Below are 18,569 nucleotides of genomic sequence, written 5' to 3' on the forward strand. Positions count from 1 at the left end.
GAATTTTTGAAACAAAAAGCTTTTATAATTTACAAAAAAGTAGTTGAACATTAATGAAAGAAACCTAAATATGCTAGAGTCATGAAGTCAAAGGTCACAAACAGACCTTCAATCCAAAGTTTAATACATTTTGGTTGTAGCACAAACTCTTAAAAACGTACAGCATTCATATTCTACAGAAAGGCGTATACCGTTTTCACATCCGTTGTGACTCGATACCTTGGAACAATTTGCGATAAAAGACTTTCATAGTTTATGTAAAGGCATTTCATCATTAATGAGAGATGTCTATAATTTGTTTGGCCATAAAGTCAAACATCAAGGTACTTCCCATTAAGTTGACTATACATACATTTTGTAAAGACGTAGTTGATCCTGCAGTTGAACAGAGAAAAAGAACATTATCACCCTGTCATTAACCCATTAATGGATTATATGTTATCACTAGCACATATACGTGTATTGCATAAATTAAGTTCTTTGTGGGACTATTTCTGCGTGCGTCATAACCAAAATGATATTGCTGCTACATGTTGAAAGTCCTGTTTATGACGGATATATAAACATAAAGAACTCATTCTCACAGACGTCAAGAGTAAGACAAACATAGCTGTTTTATGACTTAAGAATTGTGCATTATTATACAATTTAGAATTCCCACCACATAAAACTTTTTAAAAAAAATAATTTATTCGGTTTCTGTCACATACATACATACAGACAGACAGACATACCTACATATACTACCCTCTCACACTGATTCATTCATTCTCTAGTGTGATAGTTAAATATGTAGTTGCTTGCTGTACATATTTTAAAAAAACACAAGTGAAAAGTAAGTAGTACAAAACAAATCAGTCAAAAATAAACTTCCATCTCGTCCACATTTTATCAAAGCTGTACATTTTAAACTTTTGGATTGCAGCATATTTTTCCACATGCTGCTTTAACCTTAGATGACACAATAATCCAACTAGGTTTGGTTCTTTATTCTGCATTAAACAAGTAAATATGTATTGTTTGACATATAGGATATCACCTAACATGATATTGGACACATTAAAACCAACTCTTTCTGAAGTCTTTCTGTGTATATGAAGACTCAACTCACTCCACAATATTTGGATTATATCACATGAAGTAAAAATATGTGTCACTGTTTCTACATTTTTTGTACAAAATCTACAGCAGTCATATGTTTTAACATTAATTTCTTTTTAAAGATAATACCCAACAGGAAGGATTCTATGTAAAATTCTAAATTGTAGCCATTGAGCGGAAGAATCAGTTGTTTTGAAACATATCATAAACACACTTTTCACAGAAAAATCATCTACTCCATGTAGAGTTAATTTAGCCTTCCACTTGCTTATAAAAGTTGGGATATCCTCTTTTTCATTCAAAAGATTGTAAATGGTTTTAGAGCATTTTTCATGCAACAAACAGGTTAAAAATACTGGCATACATGGATTAAAATTCTTTTGGTTGAATGTCTATCAATAGACAAAGTTTTAAAGTGTTTTGAAATTACTGTTATAATGCTGTTATATTTCATTACACATACTTTTTTGAGATTGTAAGTCGTTTGAAATTTGTCTAAGGTTACGAAATTACAATCATCGTCAAAAAAATCTTGAATAACTCTAACTCTCATGAAAGGTGAAGATAACGAACAGTGATCAATCTCATAACTCCTATAAGCAATGCAAAAATCAATACAAAATAGATAGTTCGGCAAACACGGACCCCTAGACACACCGGAGATGGGATCAAGTGCCTAGGAGGAGTAAACATCCCCTGTCGACCGGTCACACCCGCCGTGAGCCCTATATCCTGATCAGGTAAACGGAGTTATCCGTAGTTAAAATCAATGTGCCAAGAACGGCCTAACAATCGGTATGAAACACACCAGACAGCATTTGACCCAATTTGAATCATACCAGTCTTTGATAAAAACTGGTTTACGAGCTATTTCTATATCAGAATTGTACCACACTGAAATATTCTGAAAATTTCTTTTTATATTTGGAGGATTCTGACTAATTTTCACATAAGAAAGCCAAAATTCAACACATCCTTCCAAAATGAAATGCATTGTTTTCTTTAAGTAAGCATTCCGAAATAAAACCATCTCTAAAGTTGTATGATTTCTTTAAGATATTGGTTCCATAGACTGCAAAAACTATATTCATCCATGGTTTACAAGATTTTGTAAGTCTCTAGATCCATGAACATTTCAGGGATGTAATAATTTTGTTTATATCCACCATTTTATACCCCCTGATAGATAGTCTTGTGTTATAACATATCTCTTGACTTTATCTATACTAGATTTCCATAGGCATCCATACTTTGATTTACATAAATATGAAATTACGGTCTCCCTTTTTGGCGTACACTGCATGAAAAAACGGCTTTACAAAGCAAGTAAAGGCAATGTAAATTTAATATTTACATTGCCTTTGAATAACTTTACTGATTTAAGGCAAAGTTGGTAAACATTAACTTTAATTTGACTTAAAGGTAATGTAATGTCCCACATTGTCTTAACTTTACTTCAATTCCTACGTAGGAAGTGATATGAACAAGTGATTTCATTTTGGAATCAGCAGACTTTTAATGACAGTAATTCGACAATAGGATTGTGAATTCTACTATTCCACTGCTCAATAAGTGCAGTAATTTTTAGAATTTGGAGTCAACAGTTTGTCATCGACTTCACTACGATCAACGGAGAATAGAATACCACATACATTAAAGGTTGTTGATCCCCAATCCAATTTCCATCTTATATGATGAAAGACCTGATATGAAGTTTTAAAGAAGCAATCCAGATTACTTTTGTTTTAGAAGTATCAATCTTTATACCAGAAATTTAAAACTGCAAATAGGGATTCAGGTGGACCATTAAGTGCTAGTGAAGTAGCATCAGCGTATTGCGATATTTTATGTTCTGTGTTTTCTATACATATGCCTTTAATATTATTGTTTTGTTTTATCAATATTGCAAGAATTTCAGCACACATGAGAAATAAATATGGTGCAATAGGGTCCCCTTGTCTATAACCCCTGTGTATGTCAAACTGAGCCGATAAATATCCCCTCTGGAAAACTGATGCTCTGAAATTTGTGTTTAAAATATTTATCCATTGAATAAAGTGTTCTCCAAAACCATAATAGTTAAAAACTTTATATATGAATGACCATGACATTGAGTCAAAAGCCTTTTCTAAATCGATTAATACTAGAAGACCAGGGATATTGTTGCATTCAGTGTAGGACATACTATCATATATAAATCGAGTATTCTCCCCATTATATTTCCCTTTTAAGAAACCAGACTGTGTATCAGATATTATATAATCCAAAACTTGTTTGATGTTGAAGCTAAGACAAAGTGATCTTAGTTTGTATAGTATATTTAAGACTTAATCCGTCGCCCATTTTTGAAGAATTGTCTGGGTTTATCACCTTTAGGTAAACATGAAATAATTCCAAGTCTTTGTGAAATAGGAAGTTCTTTTTTATGGAATATGCAATTGATGGCTCTTACAACATAATTTGAATATCACTCCAAACAAAAATTAAAGAAAACAGCTGTGTATCCATCACTTCCAGGATATTTGTTGTATTTCATGTTTTTAATACATTAAGAATTTCTCCTTCTACAACGTTAATCTCCAAACTTTCGGCAATGTGTGTTTCTAACTTAGGAGAATTGTAATTGGAAATGATGTTTTCCAGATCTACATAAAACTTTCTTTAAGTTAATCTGTATTGTAGTATATTTCATGTCACACCAACAAGACCGCCCTCCCGGATTTGAAATACTTTTATACATTTCACTTTTTGAATCATTTGTGGTCATGTCAAGTGAGTTCCATTTTGTGTTTATTTAAAAGAACACATCTGCTTTATCAACATATGATAAACAATGTATTCTTTCATAGGTTAAATTACTCTCATGATCTGATATAAAAGAAAATACATCATTATTTGTAGGGTTACTGTGGTGTATTGAAAATGAAGAAAACATTTTTTCTGAAAAAGAAGGAAAGAAGAAGTCTTCTGCTGCAAGGATGACGTTGTCGTCTGCAAACGAACAAATGCTAAACACTCTTGCCAGTATCGGGTGGGTATTATTTTATGCGCTTTTGTACACAACCGCCTTCGGTTTTTCAACTCCCGTACGGATCCGGGTTAGAATTGGTCCTCAGTACCCCTTGCTTGTCGTAAGAGGCGACTACATTGGACGGTCCTTCGGATGAGACCGCAAAAACCGAGGTCTCGTGTCACAGCAGGTATGGCACGATAAAGATCCCTCCCTGCTCAATGGTCATAAGCACCGATCATAGGCCTAAATTTTACAGCCCTTCACCGGCAACGGTGACGTCTCCATATGAGTGAAAAATTCTCGAGTGGGACGTTAAATAACACAAAATCAATCAATCGGTTTTTCAATATCATAGGTAGGTAAAATACAAATGCCACCCTAGTAGCCTTTGTCTTATGGTAGTCAGGGGCTGAAAATGGATTCGTTGTTGGCAGCAATGACCTTTGAAGTAAGGAAACAATTGGATTTGCTTTACGACAGCGAGAACAATGCAGAAATTTTGAGGATTTTTTATTGAATAAAATGAATTCTAAATCAGGATGAGGTCAAATATAGATATATAGTTTTTGTGTTTTGTTTGTTTTATGCCCCGTCGAGAATTTTTCACTCATATTGAGACATCACCAGCTGTACATGAATTAGCACTTTAGACCCATGTAAGTGATCAGCACCGTAGCAGTGAGGGTTCTCTACGATGTCAACGCTTGCTGTATCGTTGACCTCTATTTCTACTGTTTCATACGAAAGATAGACGGCTCTCGCTTCTACATGCCTGACTTTGGTGAAGGAACAAACCTACCTCTTCTTACATTAGAGGTTTGAGCGGACACGACACGTGAAGGACTCGAATTCATGACCTTCCAGTTTTGAAGCGAACATTATAAACACTAAGGTACCGCAACTAACCTCATCCAAAAGACACACATCTCTCACTTCCAAATGCTGAGCATTTGGAGGAGGAACAATTATTACCTGCATTATTAAGTTTGACTCTGCCAAGGTACACGAGGGGCTCAAGATCACAACATCCTGGTTACGAAACATACGCTTTAACCACTGAGCCATCACAACCGGTTCAGCATACACTTATAATAAGCAAACTCTGCAACGTCTGTCTATGAACATTTCTTTCACGTTCAGTAGCCTTCATAATACAGAAGTTTACAAACACATTAGAGAAACATAAAATTCGAGTAACGAGTTCGTTTGCAAACACCATGTAAAACATTTTGAAAGTGAGAAAATCGTAGAGCTAGACATTTTTGTAGTTTGAATTACATGTTTTAGAGAGAGTGTGTATATAGATGTAAATCCTTTTGTTTAATTATTTATTTATATTGTGGCTTAAATCATCACTCCATCAGGAAAGGTACTGTTTCTCTTGATCGTCCTGCTGTTTGTGTATCTGTACATCACAAGGTTTATAGCACATTTTTGTTGTCTTCAGTATTTTGTGTTTAAAGTGTCTTTTTGATATTTGTATGTATGGAATGTCTGCAACATTTGAAATTGGATTTGAATTAAACGAGAGGAATGCTCAGTTCCAAGCAAAATACACCTTTGGGATTTTCTGAACTATAATCTAGTTTTACGGCTATGTTTCCGAACGCAATTTCTGCTATACTCTAAATCAGATTCGCATAACGTTTAACAGAATTTGGGATCTTGAACGAAAAACCAAGACTCTTTTATAATTTTTACATTATATTTTTTCTTACCATTGTGATAATTTATTTGATGAATATGTACAAAAGGGTTAAACCTGTTTTGAATTATTAAGAGTAATTTCACTTTATCATATTTTGTCTGTCCTGAAACAGACATTGAATTCATCGATATACGTTTTCACACGGAATATTTTTAATTTCTAAACATTCAAAAATCAAGGATTATGTATATTGTATAGTATTATGTATATTGAAAAAAAAGAAGAAAAGTGTGTTGAATTGTTCTGATTTATTGATAATGTTGGAACAGTGATTCCTCAATCGGCCCCCTTATTGAAGACCTGAAGCAGCTTTGGACAACTTTCCAGACGTCAGTGTCATCAAATCTGGCAGATTACTTGAGCGTTAAACATCTAGCTATTGTTCTGAAATATGTGTCCCAGAGAGGTAAGTTTCCAAGTATTCTGGTTTGCTTGTTTTCATTGAGTAAAGCGCATTGTAATGACGGTCAAATGAAATATTACATTAATTTATATACAATAGGGAGCAAGATCATCGAAAGGGATTTCCTTCAGTGCTTTCAAGTTGGAGTTCCAAATTTGCTAGTGTGTTGTCAAGGTTTGTATAAAGATGCACATCACAGGCTAATGATATTCTGGTACCAGAAATATTAACAGGAATATATCAAGTCAACTGATATATATATGATATGAATGATATTTTCGAGTATTTTGCCTGACAATTGTGTATTTCTGAATATATGTATTAAGAACCTGAATTCTTTTCTTTCTTTCTTTCTTTTTTTTTTTTTTTTTTTTTTTTTTTAGAAAATACGTTTTAAAAGCAAATAGAAAAATTAGAACCAAGATTTTGGTTCCAACTCCGTCGTGGTTTTTAAGTTTAGTATGTCTAACGAAATTTACATTTTCTGAATTAACTTGCATAACGTTTCAGTAAACAAGCACACGTAACAATTATATTTAAAGAATTCATGCATATTTGCGGATTTGAATGTGGGAAGAAGTAGGTGAAAGTTGTGGACTTTGCATTTATCCAAAATTTCTTGACAAGCCCAAAAAGTAGCTTAGTCCAAACCTCAGACTCGTGGATGGGATACTTTCAGTACGCAGCAGGGTTAAGGTGTCTCGAGTAAAGTTAAAACAAACATCATAAAAAGTACCTCGGTGCACTTCCTACTATATGACGTCACAATATAAAAGTACGTCACGACGTACAGGCCTATAGTTGTATCGCGGGGAAAATGTCATAATATTTCTCGCTATTTATTGCCGTTATCTAGTGTTCAAGCTGTATGTGTTTAGATTTGTTTGTCAGATGATTTTTTCCCAGTTGTTTCTTCGATAATATATAAGTCTCATATTTTTATATATATAGTATGTGCACGAAAAACTGTAAAGTAATCTTTACATCACTTTGTGACCTTGATATCGCCCCCGATGTATATAGTAATTTGTAATAAAGAAAATCAAAGCATGTACATGTACATATCGACTCGGTACAGGTGAAAGATGGCGATATTTCATTTCGATCAAGGCATATTCAGAAAGATAACTAGTTGCAGATTTAGGATTTTGATACGGAAGGTACAATATTTTGCCTCGTTTAGATACGATTTGGATGTGAATGTGGAAAATGCCCAACATTTGAGCTGAGATTATGGAAATTGCTATATTTGAGAGGATATTGTACTGATCCGTATCACTCTTTAAATGTACCATATCAATGTCGACATATCAAGCCCAAACTGCAAATGATTTGAGTGCATCTTTCACCTGTACCGATATGATAAACAACTAAGAGTCTTGCGGATAAAAATAGCTCTACGTCACTTGTATGACGACGTAATAGTTAAGCAAAGGATTTCCCCACTTGATACGATGTTTGTTTATGTATTGACAAACGATTTTTACTAAAAATATGCGACGCTTGAAAGAATTTTACTTTGATATGAATATGCTGTCATTACTTGTTATTTTACTCGGGACACCTTAACCTCGCTGTGTTCGCACAACATATAATTCAATTCATCGGTTTAACTTTACATTTTCACTACCATTTACGATTACTAGAAATTCTGACAGCCAAGAAATCGATCTTTGCATGTAAAATCTAGAATTTGCCTGTAATGATAAAAGTGGACCCCTTCCCTTTTACTACATTGTATCTGCCTGGAGATTGATGGATCTCGTAGAAATTTTGAAATTGATCACTATTCGTTATAATCAACCTTTCATAAATATCATGATATTTATGAAACCATTATATAGTGGCCGGTTGTTATAATGACTTGAGAGGATCTAATAATCTAACGAAATACACACACATGGTACTGATTTTTCTAGTGTTGCTTTCCAATACAAAAGATGAGAAAAATCTTAATTCATGCGTTTGGTGTTTACAACATTTTGAAAATAATCTTTAAAGCAGATTCCAAAATAACACATATTCATAACTTCTTTTTTGAAGAGTTTCAAAATTCCATAGTTTCAATATTCCGTATTGCAGATGATGTCATCAACACAATTCTCTCCGTCTACTGCCAGGATGCTAAACAGTCTCTGCCTCGTCCTGACGAAGTGTTGGTGTGCACACAAAAGACAAGCATAAATGAGGTAGGGTTACAATCTATAACTACGATAACCTACAATTCGAAGATTTCCCAAACAAGCGGAAGGAATACATGGGAAGGTAATATATATATATATATATATATATATATATGTGTGTATATATATATATGTATATATATATATATATATATATATATATATATATATATATATATAATATATATATATACATATACTACTCAAAATTTAATAAGGATCACTAGGTTCTATGTGTGTAATTTACCACTAACATAACAAAAAACATAAATTTGACTCAGAAACGTGTTCACTCAGGTTATGAATGAGAATTCATGAACTTTTATCAATACGGAATGCTTGAAATCTGATAACAACACCAAAAGGCATTTCATTACAAAACGTTAACAGCAAACCAGAGAAAGAATTACACAGTTTTGGGGGATAGTCCATCATTACACTTAGTCGATGAAGTGTTAATACCGGGTATGGCCTCCCCTTGCATCAATGACGGCTTGACAATGTCGAGCCATGCTGTCAATAAGCACCCGGATGTTTCCAATGGGAAGGTTGTTCCACTCTTCCACGAGGGCTTTTCCGAGCTCTGCCAAAGTCGTGGGTTGTGCTCTACGGCGTGAAAGGGCAACCTGCAGCATGTTCCATACATGCTCAATCGGGTTCAAGTCCGGCGAGCGTGCTGCCCAGTCCATACGGACAATTGTCTCCTGCTGAAGGTACTGCTCCACCACCCTGACGCGATGAGGACGGGTGTTATCATCCATCAGGATGAACTCAGGACCAACAGCACCAGAGTAGGGTATGACGTAAACATCGAAGATCTCATCCCGGTACCGCACCCCCGTCATTGTTCCTCTCTCCAGGACATGAAGATCTGTTCTTTCATCCCTGCTGATTCCACCGCAGACCATGATGGAACCACCACCATAACGGTCATGTTCACTGATGTTGGCATCATGGAAACATTCACGTTGTCGTCGCCACACTCGGTGCCTCCTGTCTGTAAAGTCCAAACAATACCTGGACTCATCGGTGAACAGAACTTGAACCCAATCGTTCTGTGTCCAAATGACATGATCTTCAGCCCAGTCCAATCGCTCCCGCCGGTGTCGAACAGTCAGAGGGACTCGAACACATGCCCTTCTCGAGTTGAGACCTGCATTGTGAAGCCGATTCCGTATCGTCTGAGTGGACACATTCACCCCGAGGCGTTCAGGAGGTCGTTACGCAGGCTGGTTGCTGTCCAGAAGGGATGGCGTCGTGCCTGAAGAGCCACAAAATGGTCTTGGCGTTGGGTTGTCGACCTCTGACGACCACCCCCATGTCGGTGTGCTGCTGTACCAAAAGTTTGCTGTCGGATCCAGGCCCTATTTACAACGCTCTGGCTGACGTTTAGTGCATTTGCAACGCCACGTTGTGAATAGCCAGCGTCAAGCATTCCAATACATCTGCCCAGTTGTTCTGTCGTCAGGCGACGCCTTACACGTTGAGGGGGCATTGTGTTGATAAACGTAGTGTAAACACTCAAGTGAGTTTGAAATTTTAGAAAGAATCAGACACCGATGCCTGAGTGAAAATCGTGCAATGGTAGCAAAAGCATAAACTGTGATGAGAAACGCATTTCCCATGGCATGAAATGCACGTGCAAGTTTGTAGAAGACGTTTTTGATTTCACTTGGACACAATATTGCCAGTTATGCAGTTATTAATTTTCTAAACATAAAAATATCTATGATCCTTATCAAATTTTGAGTAGTATATATAAACATTAAAACACTTTTCGAAATATTTCAGCAGTGTTACCGGCCTTCTTCAGTCGTGTTTACTAAAATGCATAGCAACTAACGATGAACAACATATTATGACGTCACAATGTACATACTCCCGAAAGGCAACGTCATGTATCAAAATTGCGCCAAAAACATCCGAAAAATTGCGAGAGTTCTTTACGGATTCTTGCATATATATATATAGGCCTATGTATATATTTCAATAAAAAAAAATTCTTGGTATTGGGGTAGAATAAAGTCAAAAAATGAAATCCAGTACTCAAACTTTTATCTTTAGCGCTTTCGCCCTGCGGACTCGTCAGTATATATTTAAACAATGTGACATTGTTTAAAAACTCTTAGAGCCAGAATTCATGTACATAAGCAACACATTCCAGTACCGGAATACCGTAAAATAAAACTGAATGAACATTTAGACGTGTGTGGAAATGTACATTTTAACGTTTTTTCTTTTTACAAACTTTTCACGGACAATTTAGTGGAAAGGAGAGAAAAAGAAAAATATTTCATTCGCTCATTTAGACCTACACTTAATAGGTTGATGTAAATTCTTTATATTACGTTAGAATAATACTCTCCAAATGACTTCCTCTGTATTGTGATGTCATTATATTGTTATAATCATAACAACATAATTTGTGTTATATATATATATATATATATATATATATATATATATATATATAAACCAATCACACATGGTGGTTGTACAATGGTTTGAATACAAAAACACAAAGTTTGTATCACAATGCGTTTATAGGTTGAAATATTTTGGAGACGAGCACTGTACGATGATTGTGGGAAAATATACTGTTTGGCAAACGTAGAACATCTTAACTATGACGTCAGTGATAAAGGAGAAGGACGTTTGGATTACCATATGCAGCGTGCACTAACCCGAGGTAGTTGTTTACAATAACTCATACCATGTTTATTCTGAACATTATAAAGAGTTTTTTTTTTTTCATTTCTGGACAGTCAAAGTGATAACATCTAAGGGCAGTCAGATCGTCGTTGTGACGTCGATCTAGTAAACAGTAATAATTGCTTTCTGATAAAACTTCAAACGGAAATACCCAAACTCTGTGTTTTGACATGTACTGATTCAATATCTTATCATAAATCAATACCTGTATAAACTATTAGCATCTAAACTTATAACGAAGTAATTGTGCAAGACTTGACAAATTGAAGATACGTGTATAAGGACTCCTCCTTAAAAAATGCCCAAGAATGTCAAGTTAGCGATATATGAAACAGTCGTCGTTTAGATATATTTTATTCTCATATTAATATGCAACGATTCAGGATGCAAATGTATCTGAATTAAGTAATCCACACAAACAACATAATAGTAAACCTTGTTTTATGCAAAATATGAGAGTCCATATAAGTATGTACTTTAACTATACACTGTTGAGTTTTATGACACATTTTTATACATTGTCACAAATAGATACTTGAAAGTATTTATTATTATGATTTATGATAACAAAGATAATAATACATGCATATTATCCTAACAATATTAGCAACAAAAACATGGACAATTTGTTTATAATAGAATTCCTAAATGTATATATTCTATACTTAACCTTGATTTCAAAATCAAAACAAAACTTCACACAACTGATTCCTTGACTTTAAACACCATTTTATTCATTGTCAATATTGATTCATTATTGTGTGATTATATACATTGGATTGAATCAGAAATTAAGTTCAAGTTGGTAGCAATCTGTGGATCCGAGCAAGAGAACAGTTCCCGTATTGTTGCCGCTTTGGACAAATACAGAAGGCCACCTCTTCCTCTGATGAGTCATCAAGTTTTGTTACCGTACCTTCGTGAAAAACTGACGGTAGATATGGCGAAGATGCCAGTAGTTCCGGCTGCGGCTGTAGACTTTGAATGGTATACTGCATTACTGTGAATAATTCTGTTATTTTCAAATTGAAATGAACTAACCTTACTATTTAGATTTTGTTTTCCTCCAGTTGCACAGTTCGTGTTATAAAATCCTGGAGATCTGGCGTCGGAAAGACCCTATACAAGAAAAGATCACTGGAAAAGCTAAATATTATTCACAAGAGGCTGAATAGAGCTGGACGTGCATCATCAATAACGATACCTATCCATGAAAAGAAGATTGAAATTGATGAAATCATGACGGTCCTTTTGAAACACACTACACCGTACATGGAAATAGAGCCAAGGATTTTCCATATAGATCTCTCACACGAGGTATCCTAGATCTCTCACACGAGGTATCCTAGAGTTGCAGTTTGTAATAATCTGCATTCGAAAATATTACGGAGGAATGTTTATTCTTGTTAAATGCTAATGAAAGACAATACTAGTCATTGAAATCAATAAACAAATATACATGTACATGTAGTACAAGTTAATACAAATGGCCTCCAATTTCTCCCAAAATTGATTGGAAATAAGACTAGAAGTTAATTACTTTTTAAAACACCTTTTGTATCTACTTAATGAAGCTTTGGAATGGGAATAGCTTAAATCATACATGCATGTGTAGCAGAAAAAAATCTTAAATATTTCTATTTAAACAAATTGGCTACAACGAAGTTTATTGATTGAAATACTGAAAATGAACGCTCTGCTTAGCGAATATTAAGATGTCATTAGCTTTTAATAAAACGCCAGATTTGATGAAGAAAGCTAAGGAATATGGATCATCAGTATTGACAGATCTTTATCTTACACGAAATATCGTGTTCTTTGTAAAGTTTGTAAAGAATACAAAATTTAGATCAACATGAACACCTGGACACGCCAGATGTGGGATGAGGTGCCTAGGATTAGTAAGCATTCTCTGTCGACCGGTCACACCCGCCGTGAGCCCTATATGTTGATCAAAAGTAGTATGCGGAGAACAGCCTATCAAACACGTTTTAGAATTTTAGAAATTTTATGCTGCAAACGCTGTGGTATAAACTGTGCAAATAAATGAAGTGTTGGAAATTTGAGTTTTTCGTTAACATGGACGTCTAGATCTTTTAAATGCATTTGTCACCCCTATTCCGTTCATTTTTGAAACTTGAAAAAGTCATCGATAATGTTTCCAAAACGCATAAGAAAACATCGTTTAAACGCATATTCAAATCTGCAAGGTATTAGATAGCATTTTTGCGTCAATGCGATTAATATGTGTAAATTGATTCGTGAAACAGATTTCTGTGAACAGATCATGATATTTTAGATATATTTAAAATGTTTATTGAGTTATTTTATTGTTACTGGTTTTGTTGATGGTTTCATTGTAATGACGCTTAACATCTGTAAACATCAAGTAATCTTTAAGAATCGTGTCTTACCCTAATGGATAATTTTGTTGTTATATTCAAGACTGGTGACAGTCGTGTATATCTAAGGAATTCAAATGTCAATCATAATCAAAATTTTAACAGCATTTACATAGCTTACATTTACATTTTCTAGCTATGACCATTGTAAAGCCTGAATATATTATTCCATTTTTCGTAGATACAAACCTGTTGAATGATACAGAATGCTCGTGGTTCTTTAATAAATGTCTAGTCATTGAAAAATTAAAGTATCATCTAAGGAATGCGCGAAGCGGTTTATAAAATTTCATAACCTATCCCTGTTACATTCCAAATCGTCGCCCGTCCCGAATCGTCACCGGCGACGATTTGGGATGGGTAACGATTTGGGGTTTCTTATTTAACACCCCAAATAGTCGCCCGTTCCAAAGCGACGAGTTGGGCATAACCTCACATCCCAAATTGTCGTCCCCCTTGCTGCAACTATTTGGAAACATCATTTACATACAAACTGGCCATATTTGTTAAATCGTAAAGTAAGTAAGTAAGTAATTTTTATTTAAAGTCGGAACTATATATATAGCATTAAAAAAACACAAAGCACTAATGATATATAATTGCATGCATAGACATAAAAACAAAAATTTGAAATAAAACAGGACGCATACATGTATACAGACATCACAAGTCATGCATATATATATACACAGGGACTAGCTATATTAAGATGCACATGCAGCACTGAAAACAGTTTGCAACACAAACATAAAAATATGGATATATACATAGACTAAATAAATATGCATACCTAAGAGACAGAGCGGAGTAAAAATAATACAGTTAAAATTTGTACATGTAAGCTTAGAAGCATAGTTAGAACTTTAAGATTTAGGCAAGAGAGGCTGGAATCTGCATGAGCTGCATTTACAATTTAATTCCCCACACCAATTTTGAATATAATTTGAGAATAGATTTTATGATGTAATATTTCTTGCTTCGTTTGGCAAAGAGTTCCAGAGCTTTTCTGCCTCATATCTAAAAGATTTAATCCCGTACCTGGTTGTTCTAGCTCTTGGTACTTCCGCCGTATTTGTATATCTAAAATTGTATGAATGGTTTTTTATAACAACTAGATCTGGTAAAAAAAAGTGTGGACATTTTGTTGAAAATTTTAAAAGTTTCTAAAGCTATTGTTCGCATTCTTCTGGTTTTTAGTGAAGGCAATTTAGATTGTTTTAATAGGTTTTCGTAAGTACTTTTATAGTCAACATAGATAAACCTCAGAGCTCTTTCCTGAATCTTTTCAATTTTGCGGGTTCTTTGTTCAGTGCAGAAGTGACATGTCAACGGGCAGTAACTAAAATTTGACATAATAAATGAATGATATATGGTTAATTTACCTAATTTGCTAAGATGTTTGCCTATTCGTTTAAGAACATTTAATTGCCTTGCTGCCTTTTTACAAATATTGGTAATATGTGTGTTGAAAGAAAGTTTAAAATCAATTGTAATGCCCAACAATTTTATTTCTTCATCACATGAAAGTTTTATCCCATCTAAATCAAAAACTATGTTTTCATTGTGTGTTTTGTTTCCAACAGAGATAGCTTGGAATTCTTCTGGATTTGCCTGCATTTTGTTTGATTTAAACCATTTAATCAGAGATCTACTGTCATCTTGAAGTGCTGCTATAACATGATTTAAAGATTTATCTGATTTTGACAAAGTATTGTCATCTGCATAGTTGTAGAGATTACATTTATTTACAAAGTGAAAGAGGTCATTGATAAAGATGTTAAAGAGTAAGGGGCCGAGGATAGACCCTTGTGGCACACCTTTGATTATATTTGACATGACATCCTTCTCCTCTCATCCTCTTCCATCTTCTTTCGTGATCCAGCTATGACCGCAAAAGGTTTTCTGGACCTTACAATCATTTTAATCTTAGCTTCTACTTCGTCTTCTACTTGTTCTGTTGTGTAATTTTTTAAAAAGATTTATTATGATCACAGTATTTGTTATTGTTGTTGAAAGAATTATATTTGTTGTTGGTGGTGGTGGGGGTGGTGTCATTGTTGTCTATATAATTTTTTCTTCCTGTCCTCCAGAGAGAGAGAGAGAGAGAGAGAGAGAGAGAGAGAGAGAGAGAGAGAGAGGGGGGGATATGTTGGACAATAAATCATGTTGCCTTTTGTTGTTTGGCCATTCTGCTGAACATTGGTTGTTAAGTCTTGTGCAACGCAGATTTGTTAGCGGCCTCAGATTATGTTAGATTACGCCTGTTAGCCGTTTGGACACTCGTAAAAACCTCGAGAAACACCCATCCTTCTTTATTTTTCAATAGTTTTGTTTGCCTAACTCGTTGCGCGCGCTCTCTCTCTCTCTCTCTCTCTCTCTCTCTCTCTCTCTCTCTTATGTAAATGAACAAGCAAGCAAACAAACAAATAAATGAAACATTTGTGCTTAGTCCCATATAACCTATATACAAAATTTTAGCTCAATCGATTCACAAACACCACAGTGACAATTGAAAATAGTTCGCTATGATTACAGCTAGCGGCGCATTAAGCTCGCGATCAAGATATTTCATGTTACGGGAAGCACATGTCAGGAACACTTGTAACCCACATATCGGTTCACAAACACCAGATCTATTGCAGAGTTGTTGGAAATTGTGCACAGCTCGCGGCGCTTTAAACTTTCGTTCCAGAATACTCATTTTTAGGGAGGCATGTCAGATGGTCAGTTGTAATCTACATACAAAATTGCAGGCCAATAGATCGACAAACACTAGAGATATTAGTGGGAACTGACAAACAGACCAAGTGAAACATAATGTACCCGCATATAAGAGGGGGTACAATAAAATTACTTCTGTGTAATCTATCCTAAAAACGTCAATAAAATATTAGCCGGCGACGATTTAGGACGGGCGACGATTTAGGATGGGCGACGATTTGGGGTGTACAATAGTACATTCCAAATCGTCGCCCCTAATGAGAGTGCAATTTTGTCCCAAATCGTCGCCGGTGACGATTTGGGATGGGGCGACGATTCGGGGTGTAACAATCCCTACTTACTTTATATCATAAAAAAATAGAAAAATTGTTTTTATTCCTAATTTTTGAATTTAGTGAACCACTTTTGATATTATTTGATTATTAATTCTAAAGGAAATATGACGCAGACCCGGCCTAAAAACTGAGAATATTCTTAAGTCTAAATTTCAAATCAAGCTAACTTTTAAAATAATTTTCATAAACAAAGAAAATTTTCAGTAAATGTTTGAATTTGAATATTTTTATAAACCGGCAGGTTTTGTTAAATATCTGTGCTAGATAAAGCTTAAAATATAAGTAGTCAAAATTTTGACTTAAGTTAAGGTTTGCAACAACAGGGAGATAACTCTTCATATACCTCAATGCATATGAATGCACTTTATGACGTCATAATGAAAAATGCGTCACGTCATAGATGTATCGAGGGAAAATGACATAATATTTTACTTGTTATCTACTAGTTACCGCTGTCAAGTGTCAAGCGGCGTATGTGTAAATCTCTATGACAAAATAATATTAATGTTTCTCAAATGATCATTTATAAATTATTTCCTTTGATATTATAAAAGTCTACATTTTTTTTATATTTATACATATGTAGTATGCGCTACGGTTAATTTCCATTAAAATTATGCTGTGACCATGTAATATCTGCGAATCTTGCTAGGGAAAGTAAGATTTATTTTATGCTGTTATAATAAATCATTGTTTGTGAATAGTATCCTCAAAGACGAGGTTAGACATTAACGAAGCTATGAATTTTTATTCCCAAGCATACTTTAAAATAAACCTGACAATGCTCTCTAATTACATGCACTTTTTATATCAATGCTATGACATCCACTTTTTATATCAATGCTATGACATCCACTTTTTATTTCAATGCTATGACATCTACTTGCGCTGATAGAGCGATTTATCGGATGAACTTTTAAATGTAGAAAACGCGACAGATATGGTCATGTAAGAATAAAAAAAGGGTCTTCTCTAGTATATATATCTTAACATAGTCTTAATTTTGTCTGAGGAACATCTGCATAACGTCGACCTAAAACACATTTATCTGATCAGTGTCATTTTTACTAACTTTACGTTACCCCCCCCCCCCCCCCTCTCTCTCTCTCTCTCTAGATCCACCACTGAACGGGCTTTATATTGTCGTGAAGGTTACAGTTGTATGTTCAACTATATAAACAAACATCAAGCAATGGAACAAGAAGATGGAATTTATTTCAAAGATGTAGTATATATAAGACAGGTTCGGGTTAATGTAACAATGAATTTATGACGAAGCAGGACCGTGGAAAACCCGCCGGGATATTGAAAATATTGTATTGTATTCAGAAAAAAACTCAACTTCTTAATTTCTAATAAATGTGATACTACAATACTTGGTACTTAAATATAAATATAATTTATCATTTTTGGCCTGGAATTGTATCTTATTCATGAAAATGCTCAATGCACTCTTCAAAAGTTGTACAATTATAAAAAGTCACAAATCGCATTATAAATGAAATAATTCTTTTTAATCTGTTACCATGGAAAGAAAGCCCGGTGGGTAGTAATTATATATGCTTTCTTATATGTTTATGGTCCAAATATTATGTTTAAAGTGAAATTTTTCTGACGTAGACCTTGTAATATGCTTTTGTTGTTGTCATGGCAACCGATTTAAATTCTATTCAAGATATAAAAAGTGCTATTTTTGTGTTTTAAAATAACATTTTTTCTACCAATTAATATAATCTTATAGATAATACCCTTTAAAAAATTCCACCAGCTTTTTAATCCATAAGTTTGCCTCGTGTAGTTTTTATACCACTAGTATTCCCTTTTGTTCAAAGATCCCGAAAATGTAAAACATCACAAAAATAAGCCCATCTGATCAACAAACGACACGGGCAATTGTTTTAAGAAGTCAATTTTTAAAAGGTAAATTCCCACTGAACATACTGATATACAACATGACTTTGTTCGCTGCATGTCAAAATGTCGCAAACCTT

The 18,569-nt window shown here is 34.5% G+C and overlaps 1 protein-coding gene across 1 annotated transcript in view; it reads left to right on the plus strand.

Moving 5' to 3' along the window:
- LOC125677586 (E3 ubiquitin-protein ligase rnf213-alpha-like) overlaps window positions 1-18,569 on the plus strand; it is a 148,342-nt gene that overhangs the window by 50,690 nt on the left and 79,083 nt on the right. The window contains exons 24-30 of the mRNA XM_056158152.1: window positions 4,003-4,132; window positions 6,092-6,228; window positions 6,325-6,399; window positions 8,308-8,414; window positions 10,956-11,097; window positions 11,909-12,107; window positions 12,191-12,437. Of these exons, the coding sequence (XP_056014127.1) occupies window positions 4,003-4,132; window positions 6,092-6,228; window positions 6,325-6,399; window positions 8,308-8,414; window positions 10,956-11,097; window positions 11,909-12,107; window positions 12,191-12,437 (1,037 nt within the window). The remainder of the gene's footprint in view (window positions 1-4,002; window positions 4,133-6,091; window positions 6,229-6,324; window positions 6,400-8,307; window positions 8,415-10,955; window positions 11,098-11,908; window positions 12,108-12,190; window positions 12,438-18,569) is intronic.

The sequence above is a fragment of the Ostrea edulis genome, chromosome 3, assembly GCF_947568905.1.
Source record: "Ostrea edulis chromosome 3, xbOstEdul1.1, whole genome shotgun sequence".
Lineage (NCBI taxonomy): Eukaryota > Metazoa > Mollusca > Bivalvia > Ostreida > Ostreidae > Ostrea > Ostrea edulis.